This window comes from Diplotaxodon limnothrissa, linkage group LG4 (genome assembly GCF_057381915.1).
Source record: "Diplotaxodon limnothrissa isolate DT_005_m linkage group LG4, D_limnothrissa_male_GT1.1, whole genome shotgun sequence".
NCBI classification, from domain to species: Eukaryota; Metazoa; Chordata; class Actinopteri; order Cichliformes; family Cichlidae; genus Diplotaxodon; species Diplotaxodon limnothrissa.
Window position 1 is genome coordinate 3,950,981 of NC_140599.1, and position 14,850 is coordinate 3,965,830.

At 42.1% G+C, this 14,850-nt stretch overlaps 1 protein-coding gene across 1 annotated transcript in view; it reads right to left on the reverse strand.

The window, feature by feature from the left end:
- The window catches only part of LOC146633058 (carnitine O-palmitoyltransferase 1, liver isoform-like), a 66,234-nt gene that overhangs the window by 19,695 nt on the left and 31,689 nt on the right, over positions 1-14,850 (reverse strand). The window contains exons 12-13 of the mRNA XM_085351299.1: positions 13,226-13,331; positions 10,363-10,479 (exon numbers count right to left, since the gene is read on the reverse strand). Coding sequence (XP_085207425.1) covers positions 10,363-10,479; positions 13,226-13,331 — 223 coding nt within the window. The remainder of the gene's footprint in view (positions 1-10,362; positions 10,480-13,225; positions 13,332-14,850) is intronic.

A 14,850-nucleotide genomic window follows, 5' to 3' on the forward strand; every position in this document is an offset into this window, starting at 1 on the left:
TGTTCTGACGTGTTTTGTGTGAACTGTCTCTCAATAAAAGGCAGCAGGAGGAGGTCAGATCTGGAGGTCATTTTCGTGGTGGACACAGACGAGGCCTCATTGCGCAAATAATCGATCGATCGACTGTCTTGTTTTCTTCATGATGAATAAGTCTCTAGAATTAGCGGGGTTTGTAGAAACACAGACCCAACATGCATGCTTAAATGAAGATGAATAAAGATGAATAAAGTTTTTGTGAAAATGACTACTGAGTCCGGTGCATCTCTGGAGGCCCGAGGAATAAAAAAGAACCGGGGTAAAACTGATTTCCCAACAGTTTATGAGCAGATGTTTTATAGCGAATGAGAACGCAGGAAGCCCGATAAGGGGCAGGTCTTGGGAAGTGTTAAATTTCTACCTACTCCCAAAGCTTTCACTAAAACTGACACTGCAGACTGCACCAAGTTATGAATTATCCATCATCAAAAACCAACTCATGACCACTATACTTTTCATATCCAAAACGAAACCAAAATTCCAGGCAAAGGCTCAAATATTATGTACAAGCTGCCGCTACCACAGAAAAACACACTTTAAGTTGTCTAGGCTGGTGGTATTGTGTTGTGAAAGGGAGATGAAGAAAATCCCCGCCCGTTTCCTCACGCTTATTTGGCTTCAGTGGGATTTTTCCATTATAGGAAAACACCTCAGTCCCCAGAATGAGAGCATGAGTGTTCTTGACAAACATTTCCACTAACCAATACAAATACAGAAAACCAATTAGACATGTACTGTACCATACAAACGTGACACATTCCTCACCACTGTATTTTTAATCTTTTCCTCCCTTTGTCTAGTTGACTGTGCACTTTGTGGATGGATGAATGAATAAGATTCAACCTGCAATCAGAGCATTTCTCAAAAGACAAAACAAAAAAAACAACCAAAAAAGTTAAAAACTTTAAAAATAAAATGAACGAATAACATCTGTCTACACCCTTAATCACCAAGAAGAACAACTTTTAGCCAATCTAGTCAGCTGTCCTTATCCCTTGCCTCTGAGCTTTGTGCACGTGAGCACATGTAGGTGTGGCACTAAATGATTAACACATCTTCCATAAAACACTGGACCCTCTTGTGCTGCAGTCTATTCTAGTGCACAATCAACAGATTTTATGCACTAAACGGGAAGACGCCACTGCAGAACTAATAACACTAATGTATCACTAATATCACACTAATGTTATGAGTAGACAAAAGACCCACAGACTCGCATTAATGTTTCAAAAACAACTGCGCATTGTGTGACATCGGTTGGAGCTACCGTATTTTTTGGACCATAAGGCACACCGGCTTATAAGGCACATTAAGCGTCTCTCTCTCTCTCTCTCTCTCTCTCTCTCTCTCTCGCAAGCCCTGGTCACATGACCTCAGGGACCTGCTGGGAATGTATGGATGCAGGGCCCTGAAAGTCAAGGTCAAAACCTTAAACTGGATCCTGAATTTAACGGGGAGCCAGTGTAGCTGAATCAGCAGGGGTGTGACATGGGAGTACTTGGAGGACTTGGTCAGAAGCTTTGCAGCAGCGTTCTGAACAACTTGCAGACGCTCCAAATAGGCTTTACATAAACAAGTAAACAAAGAATTACAATAATCCAGACGAGATGAAACAAATGCATGAATGACAATTTCTAATTCGGAGCAATGGGACTCAGCTTAGCAATGTTTCTCAAGTGATAAAAACAGGAGCGAACCAAAGATTTTACATGAGGATCCAAAGTCAGAGCTGAGTCAATACTAACACCAAGGCTCCTGATAGACGGTTTGGCAAATGTAGCAAGTGGACCCAAGTTTTCCATAACACAAGGTAAATGGTAGGGGTGCAACGATATTCGTATCGATATTGAACCGTTCGATACAGTGCTTTCGGTTCGGTACGCATATGTATCGAACAATACAACATTTGTAATTTATTTTATCAACTTTCCTTCTGACGATGCTGTCTGTGTTGAGCGCTCAGTGAATCTGCGTTCGACTACTCCGCCTAGGCTGCACAGTCGAGCGCAGATCCACTGAGTGCTCAACACAGACAGCATAGTCAGAAGGAAGAGCGCAGGGCACCTCCCCCACCCTCATTCAGATCTGGCGTTTGGAATTATTTTGGTTTTCATGTGACGTATGACCCTGAAGGTAAGCGCGTCATGGACTAAAGTAAAACAGTATGTTGGATGTGCCACGCAATGCTCAATTACATGGGTGGGAACTAGTGTGTTAGCGCAGTTAGCTCGTTAACGTGTTGGCCGTCTAGCCCCATGCACGGGGCGATCGGCGGTAGCTCGTTAACGGAGATTTGCCGTGTTGTGGCGTTAAGGTCATTTCAACGAGATTAACCTGAAAGCACTAGTGGGAACACGACGAATATGACTGCACATTTACGCCGACATCATCCTAGTGCAAAGACAAAAACAACAAGCATGCTACTAACTTTAGCCGAGTCATTTAGACAGCTGTTAGCACATGATTCTCCTTATGCTGCTGAGAATATAGCCCAGAAGAAGCGGATAGTATAGCTTTTATTTTGGAAAGAGACATTTCTCTGTAATAAACTCTCTTTTCCAAAGATGAGTGATTCCTCAATCAGATACAGGGCTTGCAATATCGCTAGCCCGACGTCCTGGGGCTAGCGATTTTTTTCAGTCGGGCTACCAAAATCTATCTCTGCCCTGCCCGTCGGGCTATTGTAGGAAGGAAAAATATATGTCAATGCTTTTGCATTCTTTCTGAAATGTAGCTAGGTAATTATGTCATTGGCATCGGTGAGCCACTGTCAATATGTGACATATTGAAATCGTGTTTGAATTTGCGCTTGTTTTTTTGCTTTCACTTTGCAATTATGTGTTATGCAACTGTGTATAGAGAGCGACAGCACTGATTGGTGAGTGATGATAATTTGTGCACCAATTCCTCTGACATCGTCTTATTAATCGTTAGCTTACTATGCAAACATGACAAGTGAAATCTCCCGCAGCTTAAACATGTGAGAGGTTGATCGCGCAGAGAATCGCTGAGCTTATGTGAGTGCGTGTGTAAAAGCAGCAGGATTTATATTTGACTACGATGACCTGGATGACTGAGAACCTTCACAGACAGATATATATTTTAGTTCTGCTGAGCCAAATAAGACCGGTCAGGGTGAAGAAGTGACAGCCAAAGAAAAGCTTACCACAAAACGGAGAAATTATGACAAATGAGACTATAAGGCAAAAAGAAAGTGCAGCTTTATGGTTTCATGGACAAAAGAATTTCTGTGGCTGCAATATGACGAGCTAAATAACCAGGGCTGCACATAAGTGGTCCGCAGGTGCGCATTCGCTGTCAAAATAAAAAACACGCACAAGGGTTAGGGTTAAATTTAAAAACTGCACTTTTGAGTTAAAATATATATATTTATAATTTTAATAAATGACAAATTAAAAAGGCATGAACATTTTTTTGTATCGAAAAAATATCGAACCGAACCGTGAATTTTGTGTATCGTTGCACCCCTAGTAAATGGCCTGCATTTGTATAGCGCTTTTCTAGTCCCTAAGGACCCCAAAGCGCTTTACACTACATTCAGTCATTCACACATTCACACACTGGTGATGGCAGCTACATTGTAGCCACAGCTGCCCTGGGGCGCACTGACAGAGGCGAGGCTGCCGGACACAGGCGCCACCGGGCCCTCTGACCACCACCAGTAGGCAAACACGGGGTTAGTATCTTGCCCAAGGATAGTTGGCATGCAGCCAGGACGCAGCCTGGGATCGAACCACCGACCTTCTGATTAGTGGCTGACCTGCTCTGCCACCTGAGCTACAGCCACCCCGTACAACATTTTTTTAGGAGCACAAACAAAAACTTCAGTCTTTTCCTCATTTAGTTGAAGAAAGTTTCCAGTAGGGCTGCACAATTAATCGTTAGAAAATCGCAACCTCGACTCATACTTATGTGCGATCTCATTTCCAAATGACAACGATTAAAAAAAAAAAAAAAAAAAAAAAAAAAAAAAAGATGACGATTGTACCGCATCTTGATCCGGGACATAAGCTGCATGAAAACAAGCGCTCACTCTTCCTGCTCAACAAATGACAAGGGCGGAGCCTTATACCTCATGATACAGAAGTCAGCTGGCAGGGAAAAACAACGGCGAGCACGTGAGAGATGACGAAGCTGTAAAGGCCAAGAAAGTGACAGGAGAAAATCCGTCCCGGTCAACCACCCAAACATCAATAACGGGAACCTTATACAGCGCTTCCCTATACCCGTTGAACTCCCGCAGGCACAAAGAAATTACGGAGGCTATCACTAATCACCTGACCAAAGATATGGCTCCCATCAACACTGTGCAAAACGAGGGATTTAGGAAAATGATCAACACCCTAGACAAACGCTACACAGTGCCGTCCCGCAACTATTTTTCTATTGTTGCACTACCTGCTCTGTACACGCAGCGTCGAGCAACGGTGGAGACGGAATTTCAAGCAGGACAACATTTTGCAGAAACCACAAAACGTGAGACATTTGTTGTTTTTATGTTTATTTATTGTTTTTATGTTCAGTCTCAACTGTTACGAAGTTGATGTGCAGTTAATAAGTGCAATAAATATTTATACTGGAAAAGAAAATCGTGGGAGAATCGTGATCTCAATTCTAATCCAAAAAAATCGTGATTCTCATTTTATGCAAAATCGTGCAGCCCTAGTTTCCAGCCATCCAACCTCTAATGGAGTCTATGCACTTATGCAAAATCTGTAGCTTGGAAACATCATGGGGCTTAAAGGAGATATATAACTGAATATCACCTGCATAGCAGTGATACAAAATGTCCTTAAAAGTGCTCAATAAGTGTTGAAGAGGAAGTAAATACAGTAAGAGCAATAAAGGCCCCAAAACTGAACCTTGTGGCACACCATAGGCAAGAAAAGTGTACTTAGAGGTAGCCACAGAAAAGGATCGTTCATGCAAATAGGATTCAAACCAGTCCAAAGCAGCCCGATATACCCACCCAGTGTCTCAGCCGATCTAGCAGAATATGATGGTCCACAGTATCAAAGGCGGAGGTCAGGTCCAACATCAACAGAACGGAGCATTCTCCTGCATCTCATCTCATCAAAATGTCGTTGGAGACTCTAAGAAGTGTAGTTTCAGTAGAGTGAGCTCTACAAAAGCCAGATTGGAATTTATCCAGAATGCTGTATTCATCTAGAACAGCTATAAGCTGCTTAGCCACAACCTTTTCTAAAATCTTAGCAATGAACGGTAATTTTGAAATCGGTCTTTAGCTACTAAGAAGAGAAGCATCAAGCTTAGGGTTTTTAACAGTGGGTGAATGACAGCATTCTTACAATAAACAGGGACCTGACCAGAAACCAGTGAGGTATTGATAATTGTGAGCACACAGGGACCAACAGACTGAAAGACATTTTTAAACAAAGATCCAGGTAAAATATCAAGAGAGCAGGAGGATGCTTTCATTGAATTAACTAACTTGACCAGCTCAGGTAAGGACACAGGTAAAAATCTTTCTAACATTACAGGCCTAGCTTGAGTTGGAGCAGACAAGAGAGACACAGAAGGAGAGATACTGTTCCTCACGTTACTGACTTTTTCAACGAAGAAAGAAAGAAATTTTTCACAATCTTCATTTGATGAAACTGGGACAGCACGTGGAGCAGGAGCAACAATATCACTAACGGTGTTGATTAGTACCTTAGGGTTACCTCTGCTCTTAGACACTAAGTCTGAGAAATAGGCAGCCCTCGCATCTCGAACTGAAGTGTTAAAAGAGACTAAAAGGTCCTTTAAATGAAGGAGATGGACATGCAAACGCGTTTTCCTCCATAAACGCTCAACCTTACGGCAGCAACGCTTTAAGAAGTGAATGCTGTCATTTAACCAGGGAGACGACTTTGAAACCGGAGCTAGTCTAACTTTGACAGGACAAACATTGTCTAAAATACAAAGACAATGATTATTAAAAAGATTTGTTAAAAAATGAACATCGTTATAAGGAGATAAAACTAAATTAAAGGCATCGGAAAATTTAACAGCAGTAGAGGAATTTAAGATGCGAGAGCTAACCACACGTCGAATAGGAGAGAAGGACAGATGAAAAGACAGGTTAAAAAGAAAACAACGATGGTCCGAAATAAAATGTCCTCAGTACAAATAAAATCAATGTTTAAACCTAAAGTAAAAACAAGGTCCAGTGTGTGTCCTTTGGTGTGTGTGGGACCAGACACATGCTGAGTAAAATGAAAAGAATCCATGACGCTGAGGAAACCTCTGGCAAAGAGGTCGGAGTCATCATCAACGCTAGGGGTGCAACGATATTCGTATCGATATTGAACCGTTCGATACAGTGCTTTCGGTTCGGTACGCATATGTATCGAACAATACAAAATTTGTAATTTATTTTATCAACTTTCCTTCTGACGATGCTGTCTGTGTTGAGCGCTCAGTGAATCTGTGTTCGACTACTCCGCCTAGGGTCGACAGTGCAGCCTAGGCGGAGTAGTCGAACGCAGATCCACTGAGCGCTCAACACAGACAGCATCGTCAGAAGGAAGAGCGCAGGGCACCTCCCCCACTCTCATTCAGATCTGGCGTTTGGAATTATTTTGGTTTTCATGTGACGTATGACCCTGAAGGTAAGCGAATCATGGACTAAAGTAAAACAGTATGTTGGATGTGCCATGCAATGCTCAATTACATGGGTGGGAACTAGTGTGTTAGCGCAGTTAGCTCGTTAACGTGTTGGCCGTCTAGCCCCATGCACGGGGCGATCGGCGGTAGCTCGTTAACGGAGATTTGCCGTGTTGTGGCGTTAAGGTCATTTCAACGAGATTAACCTGAAAGCACTAGTGGGAACACAACGAATATGACTGCACATTTACCCCGACATCATCCTAGTGCAAAGATAAGTGGAAGCAGACAAAAAACAACAACAAGCATGCTACTAACTTTAGCCGAGTCATTTAGACAGCTGTTAGCACAGGATTCTCCTTATATGTTTAATATGCTGCTGAGAATATAGCCCAGAAGAAGCGGATAGTATAGCTTTTATTTTGGAAAGAGACATTTCTCTGTAATAAACTCTCTTTTCCAAAGATGAGTGATTCCTCAATCAGATACAGGGCTTGCAATATCGCTAGCCCGACGTCCCGGGGCTAGCGATTTTTCCAGTCGGGCTACCAAAATCTATCTCTGCCCTGCCCGTCGGGCTATTGTAGGAAGGAAAAATATATGTCAATGCTTTTGCATTCTTTCGGAAATGTAGCTGGGTAATTATGTCATTGGCATCGGTGAGCCACTGTCAATATGTGACATATTGAAATCGCGTTTGAATTTGCGCTTGTTTTTTTGCTTTCACTTTGCAATCGTGCGAACTGTGTATAGAGAGCGACAGCACTGATCTGTGAGTGATGATAATTTGCGCACCAATTCCTCTGACATCGTCTTATTAATCGTTAGCTTACTATGCAAACATGACAAGTGAAATCTCCCGCAGCTTAAACATGTGAGAGGTTGATCGCGCAGAGAATCGCTGAGCTTATGTGAGTGCATGTGTAAAAGCAGCAGGATTTATATTTGACTACGATGACCTGGATGACTGAGAACCTTCACAGACAGATATATATTTTAGTTCTGCTGAGCCAAATAAGACCGGTCAGGGTGAAGAAGTGACAGCCAAAGAAAAGCTTACCACAAAACGGAGAAATTATGACAAATGAGACTATAAGGCAAAAAGAAAGTGCAGCTTTATGGTTTCATGGACAAAATAATTTCTGTGGCTGCAATATGACGAGCTAAATAACCAGGGCTGCACATAAGTGGTCCGCAGGTGCGCATTCGCTGTCAAAATAAAAAACACGCACAAGGGTTAGGGTTAAATTTAAAAACTGTACTTTTGAGTTAAAATATATATTTATAATTTTAATAAATGACAAATTAAAAAGGCATGAACATTTTTTTTGTATCGAAAAAATATCGAACCGTGACACCAAAGTATCGAACCGAACCGAACCGTGAATTTTGTGTATCGTTGCACCCCTAATCAACGCGTATATTAAAATCCCCGACTATAACCAGTCTGGACAGCTTCGAAGTCGAGGATAAAAAGTCACTGAACTCCTTTAAAAACATACCGTTTAGGCCAGGTGGACGATGCACTACAGCGCAGTAGAACAGTCGCTCCTTATACTGTAGATTTTTCTATAAGAAGACAATCTGACTTAGTTGAAAGTCAGGTTAAGCAAGACCTACTTAGAGTTTACAGAAGTCTTCAGGAAGAGGTTCTTATCCATGTCTGTGTGTGATTTTTAAGACATGCAGATAACACAGTAACTATTATCTCAATGAGTATAAAATGGAATTACTACTGTTTAAACATCAAATTGGTTGCTGGGAAAGGATAAGACCTGTTACATCATGCTTTCATTTTACTGCGATGTTTTCAGTTCCTTTTAACCTGCAGTAGTTTTGAGGACTAATTATTTTGTGCGTCCTAATTTCCATCCGTGGCAGCACTTTGTACACTAAAAATAAATAATAGGATGCAGTTTCATGCACCTCCTGCTATTGAATAATGCGCTGGGCTTGCTCTGTCAGGATGTCAGTGGGTGGGGGAGACATTGTGGAATAAAATATAGGTCAGCTTTTCTCCAACAGAAGATTTATGTGTTGCTCATGAACGTAGTCACTGCTGCAGTCCCAAAGTGGAGCCACAGGTCTTACAGAAGAAGGCTTAATGGCGTCTGAAATCCTTCAATTGTTTCCGCTTCCGCTGACAACAATTGACATTGTCATAGCTGTGAGTGTTGCCACGGCCCACAATATCTTTTACTTTATTCAAACACTTGCAAAGGCAGAGGGAGCAGTACAGAAACACTGTTTTAATGCTAGCATGGAGAAACTTGAACAAAGTTCATAAAAACAAAAAAGAAAACCAGAGTGAAAACAGCTCAAGGAAAGAGGGCAGCAGAGTTGTTCGATACTTCGCGACCCTTGAGCCCTCACTGCTGAACTGCACCTGCCTTCCTCCCACCCTGTTGACAGCATTTAGCACCATGACAAGTATCATTTTGAGCTAAAAAGCTTCTGCTGTGGACGTAACCTCACAGCTTAGACGGTTTGGGAGTGAGACCGGAACTCTTTCTCAAAATGCAAAGTGACAGTTGAACTGGAAACGAACCCATGCTAACACAATTATTAGCATATCAGTAGAATAGAGTAGTTAGGTTTGTGGTTGAAACCTCAAACTGTTCCTGTGTGAAGTTTGCCTGCTCTCCCTGATGACCTGACTGGAAAGCAGTAGGAAATCTCCCAGTTCAATTATAACTCACTTCAGTGACAGTGAAAGTTATAGTTTAGAATAGTTTCACTCAAGTCCTGATGAGGAAGATGGGGTCATTAATTGCACCATCGGTTAATGTTGTGGGATAGAATTAAAATTCACCCCTCAAACTGCTGAGCTGGTCTTATACTCTGACAGTGCTCTCGCTGTCAGCCAAGGGCTCAGTCACGCAGGCCTAGAGACTGGTTAACCACCACCTGGTAATCTGACTGCAAGTGAAAAAAAATGCAAAAAAATCCCTTACAGATTTCAGGATAATATTCTTCAACACAAAAACGCTGCAAAGAAGAACGGAACATGATCAAGAAATGCCAAAGCCAACCCAGGACTGTTCCAAATGGAAAGACATTCAATTTCATAGAAACCATCTATGTCCACTGTGAACGACCATCTTTGAACAGAGGCGCTGGCTTACGACACCAACTGTGTCTCTATAATCCAGTTTCGAGATCATTTCCCAGACGCCTTTATGCCCACTCACACCCTGGGCCTTTTGACTTCAGGAAATCATATGATGGGGTGCGGCTAGGTTTCACAGTGAGCTCACCCGAAACCCTGGCTGACTGTGACCTACACCTCTTTTCACACCTTGACTTGTGCGATAAGGTAGAGGATCAACGGGGGGTTTATGACCCTCTTGGGGAGACACTCCACCATTTGACCCTAAAACTGAAAGCTTCTCAGATAAGAGGTGAAACGTCTTCAAGTAACTTCAAGAAGTTCAGATGCCTTTTTTTCCAAGCTCCTTAGACTATGATCACCTGCATGACGGAGAACCTTCACAGACTAAACAGTGAGACTTAAATCACATCTGATGTACATCAGACTAGAGTCTGTAAGGGCAAGATGGTCTAACATGGTGTCAAGACTACATGCATACATCGTATATACACACGAGATTCCAGCGAGTTACTTTGCCCTATCTTGAGACAAGTGAGGGCAGTTTCACACTAATCAGACACACACATCTTGCCCAGCATTCCTACCTCTGCCGGGATGTTCCAGACAAGTCTCTGAGGTTGGGGTAGAGAAGGCTCCACATCACCTTTACAGTGGCCGTCCTCGGTGTAGCCTAGCTGGAAGGCATCTGTGGCCAGCGTGTACTGGAGGAAAAAATAATAGTGAAGGAAAAGATTATTGAGACTTAGTATGAGAGTTAGCACAGCCATACTTGCAAAAATGTACCCCATTATAAAAGGGGAAAAAAGGTTTTTTTTAATGGACGACACAAAAATACAAGAGAGGTGATGAGTGCTTGAAAACTCAGCATAAGCATTTTTTAAGTTGCTGCTAATGCACTTGATTAACTGATTATCTACAATTGTTAACATTAAATGTTACATTTCATGACAGCCCAATTACAAAAAGACGGAACTAATTTTTGGAAAAGTTGCCAGGACGAAGTCTGTTCTCTCTAAAGAGCAGAGTTAGGTTTGCAACACTGCATCAAACAAACCACAAAATCTGTGACAAGCTGGACTTATTAAGCCAGAATCAACAGCGCAACATTTGGAAACCTTTTATAGACAGGAAACTACAGAAAGTCTAGAGTTTTTGGATTTTCAGACTAAACCAGATAACAATGGTAAGACCCTTGTGCATAATTCAGGCTAGCTGGCAACATCAAAGCTTAACAAATGAACTCAAGGATCGAATATTTCTTTATCACTGGCCAAAAGAAGAAGCTACTTAAAGTAGAATATTTAAAATGAGCTCAGACAAACATGATGCATTCATGTGTATGTGATATACACATGAATGCACTCTATTCTTTTCAGCTGCCCGGATCATTGGCTGCAGCTAACCCTCTCTATTCCAGCACACCAACCGCCTGCACGTCCTCCTTTCACTACATCCATGAAGCTCCTCTGAGGTCCTCCTCTTCTCCTCCTGACTGGCAGCTCCATATTTAACATCCTATATTCAATGTTCCCTCTAATTTTTCATGTGTGTGAGCGAACACACAAACTCCCTGAGCGTCCCTTGGACCACTGTGAGCGACAGCAGACGTGTGCACTGTGGTCACGCCAGCATCCAAGTTACATGTTTATTAAAATAATCAAATTACAGCATTTACATTTATGTTAGCCGACTTTTAATTAACTGCTTTAGCCCACTTACAATGAAAATGAAAATAAATCTTCTTCATGACCTGTGTAGCATGTTAACACTATTGGAAGTAAAAATTACTTGAACTCCAATTTTGAAAACATTACCTAAAAATGCAGCCAAGGCGTTTTTTTAAACAAACATTTCAAACTATTTACAGAACAATCAGCTGTTCTGCATCAAATCTGATGCCAGATTTGATGCAGATTTGATTCCTGTCCACTATGAGATGAAGGAGAACAACAGCCTGATACCTGCAGGCCTGACAGCAGCAGATGTATCACTGCTGTAACACCTGTAACACTCAGCAGTCGCCTCATTGTTCTGACACACAACAACACTATTGACTACACTACACACTCACTACACACTAACTACACAAGATTTGTACTAAAAGTCACAAATCTCTCACATCTCAAAACACTGCCGTCACTCCTAAAACTTCCCCCTCCCTAAACAACATGTTGCTATATCATTTTTTGATTGGTCGACATGGTACATTTTTCCACCAATAGGAAAGGCTGGGTTTTTTTCGAGCGTTTTCCTTATAAAACGCCGTTTTTACCGTTTCTTCCCGCAGTAAATATAAACAACGACAGTATTCAGGAAGAAAACCAAACATTGCAGATATTTTATCATAACTCTGGTTTTATGTGGCCGATCAACACAATTTAAAAATATAAAGTCCACACTTTCTCCGTCAGTTGTTCCGTCTGTCCTGCTCACATCTCCAATGGTTGTACACGTTGTCATTAACGTGGCTTCACTCCACATCAGCCGCTTTGCTAAAACACCGGTGTGGGCACATAAGGACGCTGTCATATCCTGTCAACCACGTTGATTGGCTGCGTATATACGAATGTGAATCGCATTATTGGCTGGACTATGGGATAAGGTGGCATCGTTCTGATCCCATACAGGAGCAGCCAGTCACTGACTAACACTGCAAAACAGGATTGTTAAAGTTTTAACTTTAATTTCAGTTCAGGTTATATTTTTTTTTGTGCGCAACGCAGATTTTCTGTGCGCAGAGACATGCCAGCAGTGCGCAATCAGAGAGTAGCTTAGAGGGAACATTGCTTATATCTGATATATCCACCATCTCTCCCCTGCACATGTCCAAAGCATCTCAGCCTTTCCTCCAAAATGCTCGACCCAAGCGGTTCCTCTGACGTACTCATTTCTAAATCTGTCCAATGAAAATTCCTCTTTTGGTACCCCATCATACGCTTTCTCAGTGCAGCTCCTTCTGACATTCTCCACCATCCACCATCAAACGTGCAGTTTAAGGTGCTCTTTCTCAGCGTGAAACCATACTGCTGCCTAAAGATAATCTCTGCTCTCCTCTCTTCTTAACCCAGGGTTAGAAATGTTCATTCTTAAACATCATCATGTAACTGAAACACAGATTTCTGCAGTCTTAGTAGTTTTGCTTCTTATATCAAGTCAAATTAATAAATGCTGCTAATATTATCAGATAGCATGTTTTAGTCTTGCTTTTATCTCACTGTGGTAAAAATGGTGGGTGTTGAAGGCCATTAGTTCAAGTCTGATTGTGTCCCCGTAAGTGTCACTTCCTCTTTGCTGTGCTTTCTAAGATAATACTGTAACACAATCAGATTCTTTTAACACAGCCAGTTCCTGGAACTGGCTCCATCTGGAACTTTCAACTTGCAGCTGTGCTATCCCTGTGTGATAAATGCATGTCAGCACAAATTCAGAAATAAGACCAAGGATCACCTCCCAAAGGTGCGCTACAGTTGGTGCATCAGCCCAGGAGTGCTCTGCATTCAGCCCGCTCTTCCCATTCTTGTAGATCACAACGGAGAAGGATTTATCAAACCACCTGGGAGAGGAGAGAAGATAAAGCAAAAAAGGAGATGCGTGTTGCCACAGCTTGTGTAAAGGACACCCGAGTCGAGTCGCAGATGCAGAAATAAGAATCCTGGCTTTAGACCAGACAAAACAGATTGGAACAGGGCAGGTCTATAACCAGTGTCACAACAATGATACCGATGCCATGCAGATATGCATCTTATTTTTCCTTGTATTCTTAAAACGCATTTAGTTTAGACAACTACCCTGTGAGACAAACTGCTCCACGCACCATCCCCCACACAGAAAGCTTTAAATCTGTCAATCCTTTCTGTCAAGGTTTCCTGTGTGGAGTCCAAATCAGCCTCAGGTGTCTGTTTGGTGTCTGTAGCTGAATTTCAATGAAGAAAGTAAAGGATTAAATAAAGGATTCATCACAATCCTTTATTTTTACATGTCTGATAGTGGTTTTTGTCACCATCACAAACCAAAGGAGAATCCTTGGCAGCCTGAGGCCTGTGAGAAGTGGAGTAATCACAGACATGTTGCTGCGGAGGAATGATTCTGTGACCTCAGTCCTGAACTCCTAGTAATGCACATTTATTCTCCAGAGATGTAATTATTACTGTTAGTGTAACCCATATTTGAGTATGGCTTAACTAGAATACACCAGAATAAAAGAATCATTAATCTAAGCAGCACACTTCATTTGTAATGAATAAACCATAGGTGCAGCAGTTAAGGAGTTAACTGTTCTGGTTTAGACACGTGCTACTCTAGGCCAATGAGCTGCTGAAACGTGGTACAGGCTCCGCCTGCCGCCCCTGCCTAGGAGGACACAGATTTTTCTTTTCTCTCTTCCGCTCGCGAACCTTCCATGAGCAAGCTAGTGAGGAAACGAGACACGGCGATTTACTGAGACGAGTCGAGAAAGGTCGGGAGTTAGAGACGACGCCATTTCATCGGTCGTGCGCCATCTCGCGCTGCTCCGTCTTTCTAATTCTGAGGTCAGGTTTTTTTTTTTCTTTTGTTTGGTTTTGTTTTTTTTGTTTCTTTGGTTTGTATCTTCCTGGTGCATTCCAACGGATCCTGAAATTGATGGCGAGCCAACCCCGTTGAAGGACCAAATGACTTTGTTCTGTCCTGCACATCAGAGTGTGGTAGGCCAGATGCAACAAAACAGAGACACACCACGCCATTTTGTACTCGTAGTCCCCCTTTTTCACACACATCCCCCTGGACTCACGGGCGGGTTGTTTTAAGGACACGTTTTACGGACTCTGTACATTCCATGAATGTGGACAAAAGTGAGTGTGAGCGGTCGGAAATAACCCTCCAGCTGATTAACTGTTGCTATTTGTAAACGAAGTCTGTGAAAATGCAAATAAGTGTTAACATTTATATGCTGATGATTGACATTGTGGTTCATTGTTAGATGTGAACTGTACCTCTAGAAAGGGTGCACCCAGGTAAGATTTCTTCTTTTTTTTTGTTTTCATCGAGTGATCACTGTGATTTTGCCAAAAGGTATTATTAAGAGAGTACCGGTA